Below are 21,269 nucleotides of genomic sequence, written 5' to 3' on the forward strand. Positions count from 1 at the left end.
CTTTCACTCCTCTCGAGCATAAATTTATCTCATCTTATATTGGTTTTCATCATCTTATAGGAAAATTTGACTATGTTTGCTTTACTATTTATTGAGTCATGTCATTGTTAAATTTTTTGACATAATAGTATAATCATAATTAAATGAATTTGCAAAGGACGTTGTTGATCCTTATAAAGTCATAGCTATGTTGATGGTTGGTTGAGTTTCTGTGCTGGGTTTGTTTGGGGTTTGGGATGAGTTTCTGTGTTGGGGTTTTGGGTCTTCACAGTGGTGATGGAGGTGATGAGAGAGAGAGAGAGAGAGAGAACTTAGAAAGAGACATAAATATATTTTATTGTGTAAATACTAAATATATATTATAATGTGTTGTATAGGAAAATAAAAGTTAAGATGTTGGGTATATTATAAAATGGTATGGTATAATTGATAAAGTAGTTTTTGAGATAGTAAAATACAATATTTTGATGATAGCGGATGTGAATGCTCTAAGGACATGATAACAACAACAACAAACAAAACTTTAGTCCCAAAATATTGGGGTTAGCTATGAATCTTCAACAAATTTAGTTAGGATCGGCCATATGCATGCACAAAGCTAACCCACTACATGATTTTAGATTTCCTAAAAGCAATGACAAAGGTTTACACAAAACTAAGCCACTACGTGATTTCCTAATAGCGATAACACAGTTACACAATCATGATTCATGCCAGCCAGATAAACAATAAAAAAAGAATTGCATACACTCACAATCTGATTTCATCATGTTCTCAACCATTTTCCTATCAACTATCTTCATCAAAGAATACCCGTACATAATACCCTCTGCACACCTTCCAAAGTCCATAATAGCAATGACATAAGTTTGTGAAAAACTAAAACCTCTCTAGGCTAAATCAACCTAAAACCTTTTGAAAAGGGATGTTTTCTGAACAAGACACCAGGAATCACTAACAGCAAAGATTACCAAGTGAGGGTTCCATAACACAAAACAATAGCAAGCAGCTTGACACAATTATTTACCAGTTGAGTCAATTTTCAGACATTCACCATATTGACAATCACCAATGCAAAATGTTGAAACATATTGTAGGACCTTTTGCATTTTCTCAAGGGAAATGCCTAAATCAAAACAGAGAAATCAATCTCAAAATCGTCTCTCTTCTTATTAGTTTCTCCACCAGCATTTTACCTTGTATTGCTCCCACTTTAGAGAGCTCCTAGCCTCCTATATTATATTGCATTTCTTAAAATTTCCAACACCCAAAATGAAACAATAAGCTTTTTTAGCAATTAAACAACAAGAAAAGAAAATGGGAAACTTGTATCCAAACTTGGTGATCACATGGCTTTGCAACACTAGTGCCAATCATGCCAACCAAACAATTATCAAAGTGGTATAGTTCATGCGATATGGGAGAAGAAGGTGAAATTAATTGTTCTTATAAACTCTTTCTTTTTTTAATTGTTCTTATTGTTTTCAAAAATATTTTGTTCTTACCAATTTTACCCCCAATTACACTTACTGCTTAATTCGTTGTTCTTAACAACAGTTTTTTTTTTCCTCCAATTATTATTATTATTGTTGTTGTTGTTGTTTTTTACATGTGATACAGGACTACTGAATGTATTTCCTATAGAGATCATAGCTTACAAAGTTAGAAGGCAAAAAACAAAAGTTAGAATGTTGTTATTCAAAATTTGTAATTAATTGTAAATTGATTTTTTAAAAAGAAATTGTGGAGAAATTTGAGATTGCAATCCTAGAAATATGTACGCACTTTCTATATGTATACAAAAATAATAACTCTGTTATAGCAACTCATTCTTCTCACACAATTCTACCTAGTACCTACTGTGCTTCTTTTTTTTTTTTTTTTCCTTTGGTACATTTGAGAATTATCATTTGATTTTATTTTTTTTTAGGGGAAAAAGAATTTTTCCCTCTTTATGTTTGGGATAGTTCACAATCCCTTCTTTTATCTTTGAAATCAACCAATTTCTCCTTCTATGTTTAAGAAATGAGCAAATACTCCCAATTTGTTACTTTCTCATTTTAAATCTAACAAAACTTTTTGAAGAAATTATTAACTGTACACTACAAGGAAGAGAAAAAGTTAAGGATTGCACTGTTGTTTTCTTAGATTGCATTTATAATCATTGTAATTTCATTTGATTTAACTGAAAAAGTAAATGATTGGAGGTATTTGCTAATTTCTCAAACATAGAGGAGAAAATTGGTTGGTTTCAAAAATGAAGGGGGGAATTGTGAATTACCCCAAACATAAAGGGGGAATGTATTTTTTGCCCTATTTTTTAATATACAATTTTTTCTCTTAATTAATGTCTTATATGCGTTCGGTTTTTCTTTACTTCCAAACTCTTTGGTTGAATACCAAATTCTAATTCAAATATCTTAGTCAAACCGAATCTAATTTGAAATTGGGTAAACTATATATTAGTCACTAATATCTATGCTGAATAAGGGTCCGAATTGTTTCATGACATATGGCAAGGTACCAAAGGGAACAATACCACATCTCTATTCTATCGTTGATGCTATCTTGCACACCACTCCATCTTCAGGTAAAAAGAAAGGGAAATAAAGCAAAATTGTGATCAGAGTTTTTTTTTTTTCCTTTTTCTTTTTTGAGATAGTGTGATTAGAGTTGAACCAGCAAAAAGCATCGACGGTTACGTGATAAACAATACACATGCTTGAAGCGGAATGTATTATGTATATTGTAAACAAAACAACATCGTTTTGATGGGCCCAATGTGTAACACAAAGATGCTTAAAACAAGAATAAAGTATTTATTAAGTGAAACCAAGTACAAATAAAATTTTGAATTTTTTTTTTAATTAAATGCAAGATTTGTGATCCGATTATCATATTATATTCCAAATCAATCATTTCTTTATATAAATCTTTTAAAAGTAATCATAAAAGTCCATATATTTATTACATGTCACTAAAAGAGCAGGGAAAAGTAAATTATTAAGACCAATATAATTAAAAATATGAACATATTACTTTAGTGAATTAACAAATATTTACTTATTTCAACTAATTTAACTTATTTAAGAATAAAAATTAACTTAAAAAAAAGAATACAATTAATTTTTGTATTTTTTATTGCATGTGTTATTAATTTTCTTTTACCTTAGATCGTTTTATGTTTTGATTGTTACCAAAGCAACTTAATGTAAGGAAGAATGTCATATTCTATATCATTTTTTTTTTCTTTCACCTAACAAAAAAATATTTGTTGTTGTTTTATTCTCATATTATTATTTTTAAATAACTATATAAATTCCTATTATATAATAATTAGTGCAACATCTATAGATAATTAATACATTATTATAAATGCATTTTCCTCAATAACACATAACAATTAATTAATAGGTGTTGGGTTATAAATTGATCTCAGTTAATTAATTCAATTATCCAAGTTAATTAATTATTTAGATTTTATGCAAATATCGTAAAGACACCAACAAAACACAATTCTAATCTAAAGTGCAGTGGAAATTAAATTTGATACAATGATTTGTAAACCTTCACAAGGTAAAAACTCCAACAGGTGAATTTGATGTCACCACTCAAGAATCCACTAATCAAGAACAAGTGGTTATAAGTACAAGGAATCTTACATTGTTGGCCTATCCCAAAGTAACTACCTACAGTAGAACTCTTATGCTAATCTCCAATTAGACTTGATCTTATAGAGACTTCTTCAATTGCACAAATCTCCAATCTATAACTAACTCCCAGCAACTTGAAGATTGTTGTTAGATGCAAAGTTCTTCACTACACACTTGTAGGATAAAAAGCAACTTGGTTACAAAATCCTAAGATGCATAAAAACACAATGGCTTTATAAGAAGTATATAGATTCTTTATGTGAGTCTCTATGTATGATGACAGCTATAAAATTTTTACTTTTATATCATCGAGTAGGTTAGGGATCAAAACCCTAACAAGACACATCATCATAAGCCGAAAATTAGATTTGAGAATTCTAGATCTGCAAAATTCAATAGATTAAGAGGTATTGAGGTTCATTAAATCTCGATAGTAGTAAGTGTCGAGTCACTAGTTTTTAGCTTTTCACACTTGTTTTTTTGTAGTCTTCATGTCCTCAATACTACCACTTGTAAAGTCTTTTCAAAATGCTTTATAATATTCTTGAATTCACTTAGAACTACTCAAATAAAAGTAAAGTACATTTTGTCAAAGGATATGGCAACTACATAAAAATATGACCCTAACAATAGGCAAAAATACAAATTACACCTTTTAAATTTGGTTAGTTGTCATTTTGATTCTGTAAGTTTCATTTTGTTTTTTTGGTCATGTATGTTCATAATTTTTTGTCACTATTAGTTCTTCCTCCATTCTATTAAAATTTGTTGCAAAGAAAGACTATCCGTGACAACAAATGCAAACTTAGATGACCAAAATAACAAAAATGAAATTTATAAAACCGAAATGACAATTGAGCAAACTTAAAGGGTGTAATTTGTAGTTTTGCTTCTTCTTTTTTTTGAGAAATAAATTTTAATAACTTTTTAATACTAATTTTTTTAAATAGTTAACAAGAGTTATGGATAGAAAGACTAATGGATAGAAAGACTAACAGTGACAACAAATGTAAACTTCTATGACCAAAATGACCAAAACGAAACTTACAGTACTAAAATAACAATTGACCTAAAGGGTGGAATTTGTAGTTTTTCCTATTAAGACTTAGATAAATGCAAACTTTTGGTTTTGCTGATATAAAATTAAAAGTATAAATGAAAAAAATTATCATACCTTTTCTTGAATCGTATATAACATGCATGTATAAAAACTAGTATGGTAAAAGAAGGCTTCTATGCAAGATCAACTTTTTGTTCATGATGAATTATATATGGATAGATCATATGACTCTAGTTTAGTCCGTTTCTTTTTTACAAGAATTAATCATGATCAGTGATAGTTAAGTACAACTCTTACATGAAGGAGAGGTAGTAAAAGTGTTGGCTTTCAGGTGCAATGCTATCCCAAAATTAAATTAAATTAAGTGGCAAGAAGAAAAGTTAATATATGATTGAAACCCTGTTATAGAGCGTCAACTTATCAGCTTAAAATTCTGGATTAAGGTGGTATTTCAAGAATAACTTGTTCTATAAACCTCATAAAAGAATGTAAAGATAAAGCATTAGTACTTTTTATTTAATTACGTGGTGTTCGGCTTCAAAAAGAAGGTGGTGTTCCAATAAGGATTCACTCTGTGATACCAAAACCCATAACCAAGAAAGATAAAGAAATGGGAAAAAGAAAAAAAAGTAAAAAATTAAAGAGTGAATAGCATAAAGTAAGAAAGATGGAATAGATCCGAATAAAATCAATTAGGAGGTTATTAAGATAATCGGAGTATAGTAAGAAAAAAGAATGTGAATAAAAAAAAATTATATATATATATATAAAAGAAAAACTTGTCTCAAACTCTCAATTGGAAGGGGAGGAGGAAGGAGTGAAAGAGGAGTTCCATTCCATTAAAAAAAAATAAAAAACAAAGAGAACGGAATTATTAAAATATCAGTTCATTTATAAGCTTACGTAAAACTTGTAATGCCCTTATATAACATCAATCATGAAATTGAGAAATATATAATGAAAATAGAGTTTAGTTTACTTCTAGTACTTTTTTAATTGAAATCTCCTTTTTGTTTTAATGAAAACTGTCACATCATCCACTAATTAAATAAAATGTGGAGATTAAAAGCAATTACCATTTATCATTGTATATTTAAAAAAAAAGGATACATCCAATTAAAAAAGTACTATGATTTTTTTTTTTTCAAATATTCCTTCCTTTTACATTAAACATCCAAGAAAATAAAATTCAATAGAAGTGAATTTATCAGACTCTAATATTCCTTTATTCCTTCCCACTTCTTTAAGTTATCAGATTCTACTTCAGAAAATCCAAATAGAAGTGAAACTATATATAAATCTCATTCTGCGCAGCCTAAATTCATGCAACAAAACGAATCTTGTTTTTGTTATTTAAGTACTATCTAAGAGAAGCACTTTGGCCGCTTGACCAACAAAGTTTGAAGTCAAATCAAAGCTTGTGTTCCTGCGTGAGTATTGCTTGTTGTTACTCTCTCTCTCTCTCTCTCTCTCTCTCTCTCTCTCTCTCTCAAACAAATAAAGAGGTAGCTTTTGTAGTATTGCAGAAGTTAAATGCTATAGGATTCTGTTGCTATCTTGAAATTTTAATATATGATGAGTTAGTGAGCATTTTTTACTTTGCTTCTACTCTAATTTTTTTCACTAAATTGAAGGATCCAAATGAATTTCCATTTCAAGATGGTCTTCTTTTCTGGGTGCAGGGAGTGACTAAAGAGTGCATTTTGTTAAAAAGAAGGATCTTGAGGTGAGTATCAAAGATTATCCTTTAAAAAAACTTGCATAAATAGTATATGCACCTATTCAATTAAGGATTTTTTTTTCCTAAAAAAAAAAAAAAAATTAAGGATTTTGATTCTCACATATTTACCTCACATCTCATTTTCACATCTATTTTTATGTGTTAAAATATGGATATTTTTAAAGGAAAAATGCTAAAAATATGGTAAGTTTTAACAATTACCTTATAAATGAATATTTAAATTGTCTTTTTATGATTAATAACACGTCAGTTTGCAAACCCAATATAAAAATTTCAATATTAATTATAGGTAAGTGTGAAATAGTGAATGTTAAGTGTGAAAGAATATTTTTCCTTCAATTAAAACCAAAACTAGATGAAGATCCTTTTAAAGTTCGTAGACTAGAATACTCTACTCTGGTGAGTGGTGAGTCCTTTAAATCCTCACATTCTTTTTAAAATAAAAGGCTAAGATTTTACCGCCTCCAACTCTTGTAAATCAAAAACCATTCCCTTCTCTCACTATCCATCTCCGCCTCCAATGTCATCCCACCACACTCAACAATCAAGAATCCACCGAACCCAAGACATTGGAAAAAACCCATCACCAGCGGCCAACTTCAATCAAAATTGCTACCAAACCTATCAAACCCAGAGAACAGAGTCATGGAAAACATTTGCCGTACTAAACCCATATCCTATTTCCACTTGAACAGGGTAATTAGTAAATGCAGTACCAATCCACAATCTAGCATGACTGGCTACAAGAATTTGTGTCCAAATGATAACGCCACCAAGGGAATGATCAAAGTAATTGCAAAATAAAATATAAAATGTCCAATTTAGTACCAGATCTAGGGAGCAATATTTTTGAAAACTCAACCAACTCTTGGAACCGTAAACAATGTAGTCCATTTTTTTAAGTATTTTATCTAATCACTAATCAACATGGAAACATCCATAATTTGTAAAATATCCATGCTCGGTGATAGCTGGGTTTAATCAGGTCAAGGTTTATTGACCCAAAAAAAAAATCTGGGTTAATGCCATAATGATGATGGGTTTGGTTCCTGTTAGAGATGTTTTTTTAAGCATTACTTTATGTTTTCATTTGGCAAAATCTTAGCTTTTATTCTAAAACGTAGACTACCATGAACTTTGGAAGATCTCAATCCAACAGAACACTTACATCTATGATAATGAAATACAAATTAGTTTATGTATGTCTGCAGTGGAGCCACGATGAAGCATGGCCCCCGAAATTTTGAAATTTTTTTTTGTTCAATATCATATATATTTTCAAATATTTAATGTTTATGCATATAAAAATATGGATTTGACCCCTAAATTTTGAATATTATAGTTATGTTGGTATTATTCGGTGGGCGTCAGCAGTATCCACACTTCAGCCATATTCATCCTCTTACCTTCTATAATGGCGCTATATTCGCTCGTGTGTGTAAGGGATGCGGTGAACGCATAAGGCGTTCACCACGCTACAGTTGCAATCAATGTAACTTCCACCTTCATGAGTCATGTTTCAAATTACCCCTTGAGTTGCAGCTCGCTATACACAGCGAACACCGTCTCAAACTTCACCAAAAGCCTCCATATGATGGGGACACTTGCACATGTAGTTGCTGCAATATGACTTGCAAATGGTTTGTTTACCATTGTTCCCTTTGCAAATTTGACCTTGACATCAAATGTGCTTTTCTACCGCCCACCATTGAAAGTCAAATTCATGACCACCCATTAACCCTCTTTGGGAAGTCGATCTCCTTCATTTGCGATTGTTGTGGTAAAGATGGCAACAGCATGCCCTACCTATGTGGCAGAAACTGTGGATTTTGGGTCCACCACAATTGTGCTTCCTTGCCACGCATGGTCAAACATATACGGCATAAGCACCCTCTCAACTTCATCAACTCTCTTAAGGCTGACGATTCCAAGCAAAGATTTTGTCGTCTTTGTGTTCAAATGGTGGACACAAACCACGGGGTTTATTATTGTTCGAGATGCGATTATGTTGCCCACCTTGATTGTGCTACGATCAAGAAAGACATGGATGAAACATTTATGCGGAAATTGAAAGGTAAGGATCCTATTGAGTCAATTATAATTATGTTGGAATACGAAGATTCAAGTCTTGATGAATTTACCAAAGAATTGTCTTATATTGTTAAAAGAACCGAGGGAGAGGACAAAATTGAAATGGCCGTAGAAATCAAACATTTCAATCATGAGCATGACTTAAAACTTATTAAAGAGCTTGAGAACTATGAAATATGTGACGGGTGTATACGGCCTATATTTTTCCCACCATTTTATAGTTGTGCTCAATGTAACTTCTTTCTTCACAAATCTTGTGTAGAATTACCTACTAAAACACAACACCCACTTCACCAGCACCCACTCGTCTTATGGCTAAGGAGACCAAAGCTCAGTATGTGTGATGCTTGTTTATGTTTAAGTAATGGCTTTACCTATGTGTGCGATGCATGCAATTTTTCACTTGATGTCTCATGTAGTTTGATATATGAGACGCTTAAACATGATGGTCACAAGCATCCCCTTATCCTTTCTAGCTCAACATCTACAGGAAAGTGCAGTGCTTGTAATTCTAAGGGTGAAATCTTTCGCTGTAGTAGATGTGAATTTATCCTAAATTTTAAATGTGCTACATTACCACTCACTGTGAAGTATGAACAACACGAACACCTCTTTACCCTATGTTATACTGTTGAAGATGACTCGGGTGAATATTATTGTGATATTTGTGAAGAAGAACGAGATGCAAAGAATTGGTTTTACTATTGTGCAGATTGCGATTATCCTGCTCATCCCCATTGTATTTTTGGATATGCCAAAAATGATGAAGAAGACTTTCGAAATATCAAGTTTGGGGTCACTTGCACATATTCCTTCCATCAGCATCCCCTCACTCTTGTTCGTGAGACTAAGGACCAACTTCTATGTGATGAATGTAGTAAACCTTGTGATGCATTGGTTTATGAATGCACCTCATGTAACTTCAATATTCACCAGAATTGTTTTGCAAGGTGGGAGAATGATATAATTGACTTTCGCCCTTAAGGACGGATACTGCCACATGGCTAGTGCTATATACACTTTCTATTTGACTTCTTTTCTCAGCATATAAATTTTTCCTTGTCTACATAAAAATTATACCAGTCAATCTTGTTCTTATTTTATTGGCTGAGGTGGTTTATAATATCACTCTTCTCAATTTCCCTGCTGTACTTATGAGAAATCAAATATCATAAATGTTATAAGCTTTCTCTGTATATGGCCCTGTAGTATCTGTGTGCTGCAGAGAATGATGCATGTCAGTGCCTATATATCGTCCAGCTGCCATATTCATAGTTAAAATTGAAATTTAAAAATGAATTGTTCCATTGATGAAGAAGTAGCATTTCAAACAGCTAAACTGCAAGTCTGCAACGCTTCTATCAATAGGACTCCATGCAGTACATCTGTACATGTTTTCTTAGAAGGCTGAAGATGAGACATTGAGACTGCAGTAATCATATCTTATCTACATCTTACACATCCCAAATTCGTCTAAAAAGTGATATTTCCAATTAATGCTTTTCCTGTGTCCACTGATTATATCATATGTTTTTCAAGTGCGACTATGATACCCATCACAAATTGATGCACATATACATGTTGAGGTTACGAATCCACAAGACTATTGGTGAAAATCGGATCACCAATAAAGGAACATTTTTTGTTTCCAGCTTTTCATAAACTTGCGAGAATTCAGCATAGCTCTGCATATATACTCAAGTGGTACAACGTACAAATCATGTTTCACCATATTTGCAATTAACATCTCACAAGCTTTGTAAATTAGAAGTTCGTTATGCATGGGTGGAATCCTTTTCCTGCTGAAACAAGTTTACTTTAATTATCTCAGTTTTTTGTATCAGACTTCTCTTATAATTAACTATTATGCCAATTAAATATAACTCCCATTTGGATTAAATTTAAGAGTATTTTACAAATATCATCCTTGCACTTTTGACGTGTTAATTTAGTCCTTAGATTATGGATTTAAAGACTTAACCCTATACGACATTTGATTTTGACAAATCACCTTCTATTAATATTTTCTATTAAAGCCTAAAGGATTAATCACATAATTATTATAAAGTAATAATAGCATTCCGAAATTATTGATGATGATAAAAAATTATTTATAAATCATATGATTCAATCGTTAGTATTTAACAGAAAAGACTTGTATAAAAGGTCTAATTTGTTATAAACTGCAGGAGGTTAATTGTTCAAATCGAAAGTGCCAATAGAGCCTGTCATTCATGTTAAAATCTATGTATGATATTTGTACAGACTCCTGAATTTAGAAAATAAAAGGAGAAGAAAGTATCGTCTTTAAACAGAGGCAGTGTCATTCCTTTATTTGAAAGTTTCATGTGTCTTTCTCCAATTCAGATATGTATTCCATCACATTTTAAAGACGTACCACTCTTTCTCCAGGCCATGCGACCAAATTTCTCTCTCGACTGTTTCACACTTCTTTTCACGTCAATATCAAGAACAATCCAAAAAATCAAACACACAAACCTATAAAAAGTCAACCCAACCCCTCTGCGTTCGTCAACAGACATAAGCCAAGTAGCCAACCCAACCCATAAAATAAAGCAAGCAACAATCTTACAAAAGCAAAACCACCGGATATTAGTTAAGAGTAGTGTTTATTACACACACTAATCCACACATCCGTATGCACGTACATGCAAAAAATGAACTAAAAGTGTAACTTAAAGTGACGATATTGTAAAGGCACATCTTCAAGGTGGTGTTTTGGAGATCACAGTGCCAAAGTTTTCTGAGGAGAAGAAGAGGCAGCATAAGGTGATTATCGTTGCTGAAGAGAGGTCCTCAGGGGAAGACATTTTAGGCTACAGAGGCTAAGATGTTTTACTGCTTTGCATATTTTATAGTCTCACTTTTGTAATAAGTATGTTTCAAGGTGTAAGTTTTTGGTGGGGATGAAATACTACTTTGCCTACGCAATTTGCTTTTGTATTTCAATCTTTTGTAATATATATGGTCTTGATGCAATAAAATCAAGTTCTATTATTTGGAAATTTCAGCCAAGGTTTAATTAATGAAAGAGATTCTGATGCTCATATTACCCAAGTTGATTTAGGAATTATTCTATCGGCCTGCGTTATATGCCTGTTTGAACTAAACACGGGTTATTGAATAAATTTTCTTCATTTATATTGCATTTTTTTTTTTTTTTTTTTGGAGATTGAAGATAGAAACTTTATTGATGTAAAGAAAACACGTATAAAAACAAGGACTTGCATCAAACTGTGCATGTCTCAGTAAAAGCAGGAACACAATAAAAAATAACAATTCCAAGCAAAAAAAAGAAAAGAAAAGAAAACACAAGGCCTAAGAGCTCTCTTGAGTGGCTGAAACACGCTGATATGCAGGGCCGTAGCTATGTGTAAGGGTGGGGGCCATGGCCCTCCCAAAATTTAGAAATTTTTTAAAATATATATAATTATTTTAATATTTTCAAAATTTAGTCTAAAAGATAAGAGTTGGCCCCTCCAAATATTTGATTTAGTCCATTGATGCTCTTAAAAAAAAATTGGTCTAATAATTATAGAGACATAATATTATTTTTCACAAATTTATTTTTTTTGTAAAATATGCTCTTATATCTGTTAAATATTTGATAAAATTTGACACCAAACATATTTGAGTCTATATCTTTTTCAATCAGTTATGTGGCAATTAACAAGTCATTGACTCATTAAAAAAACAATATCACTAAAACTATACATGAAATGTCTCTTTAGTTACTACACAATGAGTTAGAGCAAGATAGTTTCAAATATGTTTGAAACCTAACTTATTCCTCTACTCTAAGTTTTGGATCATTCATATTTTTGAAAATTTCATTAGTTCAATTGAAATATTTTTTACTTACTTTAGTATAAAATTTGATAATTTGTATCGAAAGTGAAATTTTTTAAGAATTTCACTATAAAAATAGTAAAAATGAATTTTATTTAATGTAAGATCACCACCAAACATAATTTTGATTGAAATTACTAAGTTCTTTTTGTTGTTGTTGTTTGGTGTGTGTATATATATAACTTATCAAATAAAAAAGTGTGTATATAATAAAAAAGTGTATGTATATGTGTATGTGGGGTTGTCTTAATAAATATATTAGAGTTACAACTTAGCCCCTCAAATAAAAATTCCTGACTCCATCCCTGTTGATATGTCTCCAAAACTGCCAAAGCCCCTTCCAGGATTCCCTTTGGCTGTGCTTGAGTTTTCTCAAAATAGAACTTGTTTCTTGCATTCCAAATTGCACAAGACAGAACTGCCCATTGTTCTAGTTCCCTTTTAGTCAGCTTTTCTGCCATCACACCGAACAGATGAAAGAAATCCTGGACTTCATTGCTGCATTTCTGCACTTTCCCCTTCACCAATGCCCAAACATTTGGAGCGAAAGGACATTCCCGTATAGGGTGAGCACAAGTTTCTGGTTGTTGTTGGCATTACCAGCAAGCATCCACGGTCCACCTGTTTTTTCCGTTGGTGGAAGATTATCCCGAGTAGGGAGGATATTGGAGCAAGCTCTCCATATAAAAGTCTTAATCTTTGGGGGCACATTCATTTTCCACCTTCGTCCGTCTTCTTGAGCCCTGGAGTGTTCAGCATCTACCTTCTGCCTTAGTCGAAGAGCCACCTGGTAAGCAGATTTAACTGTAAACTCGTGTTTTCCATTTTCGAGGTTATTATCATTTTAGCCCTCTACAATTTTAAATTTTCATTTCATTATTGATACTTTTTTTCTTTTTCTTTTTTGGCCTTTTCCCTTTCAAATTTTTTTTTTTTTTTTTTGGGTCCTTCATTTTAGCCCTTCATGAATATCAAAATTGTGAAATGTAAGAGACCAAACAGAAAACTAAATAAAAAATAAAGGGTTAAAATAAAAATTTTGAAACATAAAGAACCAATATAAAAACAAATCAAATATGAAGGGTTAACATGAAAATTTTGAAATGTAAATTAAAGAACTAATGTAGCAAAAAACCTATGAAAATCAAAACACGTTTACTTCAGGAAAAATAACCTGGAATCCACAATGTGATAATGTCTAAAATCCACTAGAGAAAATGAGAATAAACTATAAATTTTATTAATCTAATAACTATAAATGAGAATAAACTATAAATGTCTTAGAGGCTAGAACATGTTTAAATAGTAAAATAAAAACCTAGGGCGGCTAGGAAAACGCCCACCAAATCTTAATTTGTGCTAATCACAATATGAGGTGGCAAAATAGTAAATTTAACCAAGAACAATATTGAGATAATTATAGAATTAAAAACTACTATCTCTAAGAGACATTTCAAAATAAACGAAACCTTATTCTAAATTTTAAGGATTATACCCAAAAAGTGGCTTCAATTATGGCCTAAGGTGATGATTTTTTTTAAAAAAAAAATTTTATCCCAGTGTCATTTCCCTACAAATCACCAATTTTAACACAATTTTGTCTTTATCGTCAATGATTTTTACTAGTACTTTTTATTAAGTCGTTGTCACTATGTGTGTTTCACGGTAAGATGGTCTTACTTGAGAATTCCTAGAAGTATGTACTTTTGTGATACTCGAAACCATAAAATCAAGGGATTTAAAGAAATAGAAAAGAAACACCCCCCCCCCCTCTCCCCTCCCAGGATTGAGAATCCGAGAGATAATAGTATAAAGTAAAGAAATGAAAAAAGTAAAATGCCAATAATTGAAGGAAAGAAAAGAATATAAAACTAGTGTACCTACTCACAAACCCATGACCCCACCATAATTTTCTTTTTTCTTTCCTTCTTTTAAATTTGTTTGGGAGTTTAGAGAGGAAAGGAAATATTAAATTGAAATGGAATAGATTGGAATAAAATGGCTTAAGATAATCTCCATATTCAGAGTTTAAGAAAATTATAATAAATAAAAAATAAGGAAAAAAGAATAACTTTGTCTCAATTAATCAAGTGAAGGAGGTGTTCAATTCCATTTGTTCCTTTGTTGTTTTTGCTTCAAACAAAAGAAGGATTCCTTACTTTCACTCCTCTCAAGCTTAAATTTATCTCATCTTATATTGATGAACATGAATAAAAATAAGAATAAAAGAATAACTTTGTCTCAATTGATCAAGTGAAGGAGATGTTCAATTCCATTTGTTCCTTTGTTGTTTTTATTTTTTCAAACAAAAGAAGGATTCCTCGCTTTCTCCCCTCTCGAGCATAAATTTATCTCAACCTATATTGGTGTTCATCATCGTATAGGAAAATTTTACTATGTTTGCTTTACTTTTTATTGAGTCATGTTATTGTTAATTTTTTGACATAATAGTATAATCATAAATAAATGAATTTGTAAAGAACGTTGTTGATCCTTATAAAGTCAGAGCTATCAACTCTTTGCATAGTGTTTGGATGAAAGGAATATAGAAAGAAAATGACTTATTGTTTCTTTATTTTGAAAGTCATAAACTTATAATAGCAAAAGGAATGGAATGGTTAAATTTGTTCCACTTCCACCCACAATTTTTTATGGAAAATGCCAAAGGCACAACAAATTTCATTATAAAAGTTTTATATATTAACATAACAATGGATATCCTAGATAACACATTAACAACTTAATTAAGATATATATATATATATATATTACAAAAATGATACATCAATTTATCACATAACTGTGTTCGGATTAAAATAATTTTTTTTTCTTGGATACATATTTGACATATATGTAGTAAAATTTGCATTGAACATAAAATCACTCTTTTTGTATTGCGTGTGGGCAAAATAGTACATACTTATTAAATAAGTCAAAATTAGATGTTTACCCCCATTCAACTAAAGCACAAATAAAAAATAAAGAACAAAGATGATATTAAATTCCTCTCTCTCTCTCTCTCTTTCTCTCTCTCCTTTGCATTTAACATCCAAAGAAAGAAAGAGATCACCAAATTTGCATGTAAATTTTTTCATTCCTTCCCACTCCTTTACCCTATCCAAATTCCATTTTGAAATCAAAAGAAAAAAAGGAATCAATGGTACTATAAATATTGATCTACCCAACATAAATTATTCATGCAACCAAACGAATCAATGGTTATATATTTTTGGAGAGCCAACAATTGGTAGCTTGACAAACGAAGCTTTGAAGCCAAATCCAAGTTCTTGTTCAATTCCTACGTAAGTATTGCTTGCTGTTATTATTTTAAATAAAACAATAGCTTGTTTTGTATTATAGAATTGAAATACAATACGGTTTCATTGCTATTTTGAAATTAAAATTTATGATGACTTAGTGGGCATTTTTCTTTTCTTATTTTCCAATTTTTTTCACTAAATTGAGAGATCCAAGCCCAGTTTCATTTGAAGATGATCGTCTTTTTTAATTGCAGCTGTTGGTAGCATTTTGTTGAAGTGTATAAAAAGTTGTACTTTTTCGAAGAGTTCATTTTCCAGGTGAGTATCCAAGATAATCTATTAATACTTATTTATTCACATACATATAGAACACCACCTAATCAATTAAAAGCAAAACACACACAACTATCTAGTGCAATAGACAAAAGCAAAGCATCCACCACTTTCAACCATATGATGAGGGGACTTGCACCTGCAGTTTCTACAATTTACCTTGCAAACGGTTTGTTTATCATTACCTCTTCTATAAACTTGACTTTGATATCAAATGTGTCTCACTACCGCTCGTCTTTTTGAAGTTCAAATTCATGAGCTGGTTAATCCTCTTTAAAAGGTTAATATTATTTATCAACAACATAATAAAAAATATTCTTAAGTAATTTTTTTTTTGTTTTGTGTTTAAAAATTAATACATTAGTTTGTATAATTTAAAAATAAATGAATAAAATGTGAGGATAAAAGGATAACTTTTGTCTCAATTGATAGGCAGAAAGAGTTGTCTCATACCCATTCCATTTTTCCTTGAGTTGGTTTTCTTTCCCCCCAAACGAAAGAAGGATTCCTTGCTTTCGTCCCTCCTAAGCAATTACTCTTTCCATAATGGTGTTCATCATCTCAAATATAAATGAAGTGGTAACAATATGGTTGCTTTATTATTTCTTTGTCATTTTTTTTTGGTTAAATTTTTTACATAATTTAATGAAACCATAATGGACATTTAATTGTTGATCCTCAGAAAGTTACAGAGTAATTACAAAGGGTTTGGATATATTGAAGTAATTTTTTTCTTTTTTTGAGAATCAGATTGAAGTAATCTAAAAAGAAACAAATGGATGTGAATGACATATTGTTTCCTTATTTTGGAGATAATAATAGCGAAGAAACAAAAAATTTAAATATTCTACACTTCAAATTTTTATGAAAAATATTAATGGTACTGCTAATTTTAAAACGAAGTCTAAAAATTAACATATCATTAAATCTGATTAGTGTCATATCAACGTAATAATGAAATTTCTTAATTATTTTTTGGTTATTACTTTTTTTTTTTTTTTTTTTTTGAGAAACAAACACACACACACACATAAGGAAGAATGAAATGGGTTCTAACACAAAAACACACCATAACTCCACTCAAAAGTCATGGTAACTTTTAAGGAAGAGTGGAGCAAGTTATACTACATACAACATACTCTCTTAAGCAATGTGGGACAATTACCCATTCTTTTTTTTTTTTTAGAAACAAACACACACACACAAGAGAGAGTGAAAAGGGTTCTAACACAAAAATACACCACAACTTCACTCAAAAGTCATGGTAACTTTTAAGGAAGGGTGGGGCAAGTTATAGTACACATAACACATTCTTACGCAATTTGGGACAATTACCCTTTTTTTTTAGAAACAAACACACACACACAAGGGAAAGGGAAATGCATTATAACACAAAAGCACACCACAACTCTACTCAAAAGTCATGATAACTTTTAAGGGAGAGTGGGGTAAGTTATAGTACACATAACACACTCTCTTACGCAATGTGGGACAATTACCCTTTTTTTTTTTTTTTGAGAAACAAACACACACACAAGAGAGAGGAAAATGGGTTCTAATATAAAGACACACCACAACTTCACTCAAAAACCATGGTAACTTTTTTGGTTATTACTTAAATGTTGAAACATCCGGATTTGAACAAATAATATCAAGGAATATATAATGATAATAAATTTCTATGTTTTTTTCTTTTTTTATTCCTTTATTTTACACTGAACATCCATGAAAAGAAAGAGGTCATTTGATTCTTTTTTTCTTTTCTTTTCTTTTTCATTTCTATTTCATTACATATTAATTTGTTCATTCCATCACGCTCTTTTAAGCTTTCTAGACTCTACCGGTGAAATTTTAAATATAAATCTACGCAACTTATAAACTCACACAACCAAACGGACCAACGAGGTTTTGAAGACAAACCAAGTTCTTGTTATTACGTGAGTATTTCTTGATTTTTATTTTTAGGAAGGTAGATTTTGTTGTATTATAAAAGTGAGAAATGGAATAAGATTTTGTTGTATTATAAAAGTGAGAAATGGAATAAGATTTTGTTGTTACTTTTCTATATGAATTTATGATGAGGTAGCGAGCATTTTTACTTTGCTTCTGCTTCAATTTCTTTCAGTTAATTAAGAGATCCGAGCTTATTTTCATTTGAAGATTATCATCTTTTTTTAGTGCAGGGAGTAGCTAAAGGGTGTGTTCTATTGAAGTGTGCGGAGAGTTGTACTTTCTCAGAGCATTCAATTTCCAAGTGAGTATCTAAGATAATCTTTTAGTACTTTTTTATCCCATATGTATGGAACACCTATTCATATTAAAAGCAAAACACACACAACTATCAATTCCAATAGACAAAGCAAAGCATCCATTACTTTTAAGTCATGTAGATAAATTAGCTGTGTGTGTATGAGACAGAGGAACAGAGAGAAATGGAGCTTCAACACTTCAGCGATGATCATCCTCTGATCTTTAGCGCAGTCACAGCGAGTGGTTTTACGTGTGATGGGTGCAATGAAAGCATAAAGAGTTCACGCTACAGTTGCAGAAAGTGTGACTTCGACCTTCATCCCTCATGTGCCGAACTACCCCGCGAGTTGCAGCACCCTATACACAGCAAACACCCTCTCATTCTCCACAAAACACCACCATATGATGGGAAGACTTGCACGTGCAGTGTCTGCAACTTACCTTGCAAATGGTTTGTTTACAACTGCACGCACTGCAAATTTAACCTTGATATTAAATGTGCTTCACTACGGTTCATCCCGGGAGCTGAAACTCATGACCACCCATTGACCCACTTCCGAAAGTTGATCTCATTCACTTGTGATTTTTGTGGTAAAGAAGGCATGGGCATGCCTTACCTATGTGGCATCTGTGGATTTTGGGTCCACTGCACATGTGCCTCCTTACCACGCATGCTCAAACATATTCGGCACAAGCACCCTCTAAATCTTACCTACTCTCTTAAGGACAATTACTCTAAGCACCGACTTTGCCAAGTCTGTGTCAAAAAGGTGGATACAAATTATGGAGTTTATTATTGCTCTAGTTGTGATTACGTTGCCCACCTTGATTGCGCTACGGACGAGAATGGCATAGATGAAAATTTTATGCAGGAATCTAAAGGCGAGGAGCCTACTGAGTTATCTTATAGTCAAAAAAACCAAGGTGGGAGAGGACAAAATTATAGTACCAATAGAAATCAAACATTTGTATCATGATCATGACTTACAGCTCATTGATGAGCTTCAGAACTACGAAATATGTGACGGATGTGTACTGTCTATCTTCCCTCCATTTTATAGTTGTACTCAATGTAGTTTTGTTCTTCACAAATCCTATGCAGAATTATCTCATATAAAGCAACACCCACTTCACCAACACCCCCCTCACCCTTGAACTAAGTAGACCTCAATTCCGGTGGTATAGATGTCATGCTTGTCAGTTTCAAAGTAATGGCTTTATCTACAACTGCCACAAATGCGATTTTGTCCTTGATGTCTCATGTAGTTTGATCTCAGAATTAGACACGTTAACTCACATTGGTCACGAGCACCCCCTAATCTTCTCTAGCACAACTAATGATGAGGAGTGTAGTGCTTGTAATTCTAAAGGAAGAATCTTTCGTTGTACTAAATGTGAATTTACTTTGGATTTTGGATGTGCTGCATTACCACACACCGTAAAGTATAAATAACATGAGCACCCATTTATCCTTAGTTATATTATTGAAGATGACTCAGATGAATATTATTGCGATATTTGTGAGGAAGAACGAGACCATCCAAAACATTGGTTCTACTATTGTAAAGAATGTAGTTATTCTGCTCATCTCAAATGTATTTTTGAAAAGCCTTCGTATTACTCATGGGGAGACCACAGAAATATTAAGTTCGGGAGCACTTATATATCCACCGTCCACCAACATCCCCTTACTATTGTTCAGGAGACTAAGGACGGCTTTCGTCATTGTAACAGGTGTGGTAATCCTTGCCATGATATAGCCTATGCATGTGCCACGTGTAATATCAATTTTCACGACTCGTGTGTAAGCTAAATGTGAAAATGATGTATTTATCTTCTCTTCTTTGCATCCATATGGAAAATTGTCCTTATTATCAATAAAGAAGTATCTTTTTCAAGTTATTATTTAGTAATTTTTCGCATCCTGTCAGAGTCGGAGAACATATTTTATCGTAGCTAACCAACGACATTTCTAGCCAAAAAAGCGATGCTGGTCCATGTAGACTTTTTTTTTAAATATTTTTTTAAGTCATTGATTCGGTAAACACCACACACCTGTTAAAAATACAACAATGTTGCCGCTATTTAATTGGTTATAGTGATTTAATTGCAGTCTATCCCTTGAATATATGGCTAATCCCACTCTGGCTCTATATTCTTTTTTCTGCCCGTAAACCTGTCAACACAAAAATCAATGAAAATTAAATTTCTTTTCTTTTTTCCAATTGTTTCAGAAAATATCATAATTTTATCCATATGATAATATAAAATACGAACGTAAACTTTGTAATTAGATTTTCTTTTTAATCTATTGAAATTCCATTAAATCCAATAATTATATTCAATTAAATTAATTTCTCTTTATTTTCACAATTGTTTTAGAAAAAGAAACATTACGTTTATAACATTTTTATAACATTTTCACAACAATTAAAGTATATCAATACTTTTACAATATTTTTATAACCTACAACTTAAGGTTTGTTGTGAAAATGTTGTGGATATAACACTATCTTTTCAGAAAATAAAAATAAATAAATAAATATCATAATTTTACATACAACAGTATAAAAATGATATTGTAATTAGATCCGATAATTATCTTATTTATATAATATATGTATTACATATTTTATAATATATGGGTTTTGTACAATTGTAAACCCTATATTGTAAGATTATATATTTTATAATATATGTATAATTTTTTTATTTTTTTTTTGATAAAGCAGCTATGTTAACTAAACTATATGTTTTTTTCTAAATAAATACAATTTTAATTTTCCTTTCCTTTATTCTTTGAGAACAACCAATTAAGCAAGCATCACAGCCCTCTTTTGCTTTTCTCTTCTCTTTTTTGCTTTTAACCTTCAGCTATAATTTGCATGTATGAAAGCTTTCTAAGAAGCAAGCAACAAAGATTCCTTTTCTAATTTTCCTCCTCTTCTAAGCCAACATTCGCTTGATTGTAACAATTTTACTGCTCACCCGACTACCCAACCTCCCTTCTT

At 31.6% G+C, this 21,269-nt stretch overlaps 2 protein-coding genes across 2 annotated transcripts; both read left to right on the top strand.

Annotated features, from left to right (window-relative positions):
- The first annotated feature begins 8,080 nt into the window (after positions 1 to 8,080).
- On the top strand, positions 8,081 to 9,529 carry LOC115980228. The gene has a single exon (XM_031102503.1). It carries the CDS (start codon positions 8,081 to 8,083, stop codon positions 9,527 to 9,529), a length of 1,449 nt encoding a protein of 482 aa, XP_030958363.1.
- Positions 9,530 to 18,197: 8,668 nt separating this feature from the next.
- LOC115980229 lies at positions 18,198 to 19,711 on the top strand. Its single transcript, XM_031102504.1, has 3 exons — positions 18,198 to 18,262; positions 18,427 to 19,156; positions 19,378 to 19,711. The coding sequence occupies exons 2-3, from the start codon at positions 18,441 to 18,443 to the stop codon at positions 19,709 to 19,711; spliced, it is 1,050 nt and encodes a 349-aa protein (XP_030958364.1). The 5' UTR covers positions 18,198 to 18,262; positions 18,427 to 18,440.
- The last annotated feature ends 1,558 nt before the right edge of the window (positions 19,712 to 21,269 follow it).

The sequence above is a fragment of the Quercus lobata genome, chromosome 3 (assembly GCF_001633185.2).
Source record: "Quercus lobata isolate SW786 chromosome 3, ValleyOak3.0 Primary Assembly, whole genome shotgun sequence".
Taxonomy (NCBI): Eukaryota; Viridiplantae; Streptophyta; class Magnoliopsida; order Fagales; family Fagaceae; genus Quercus; species Quercus lobata.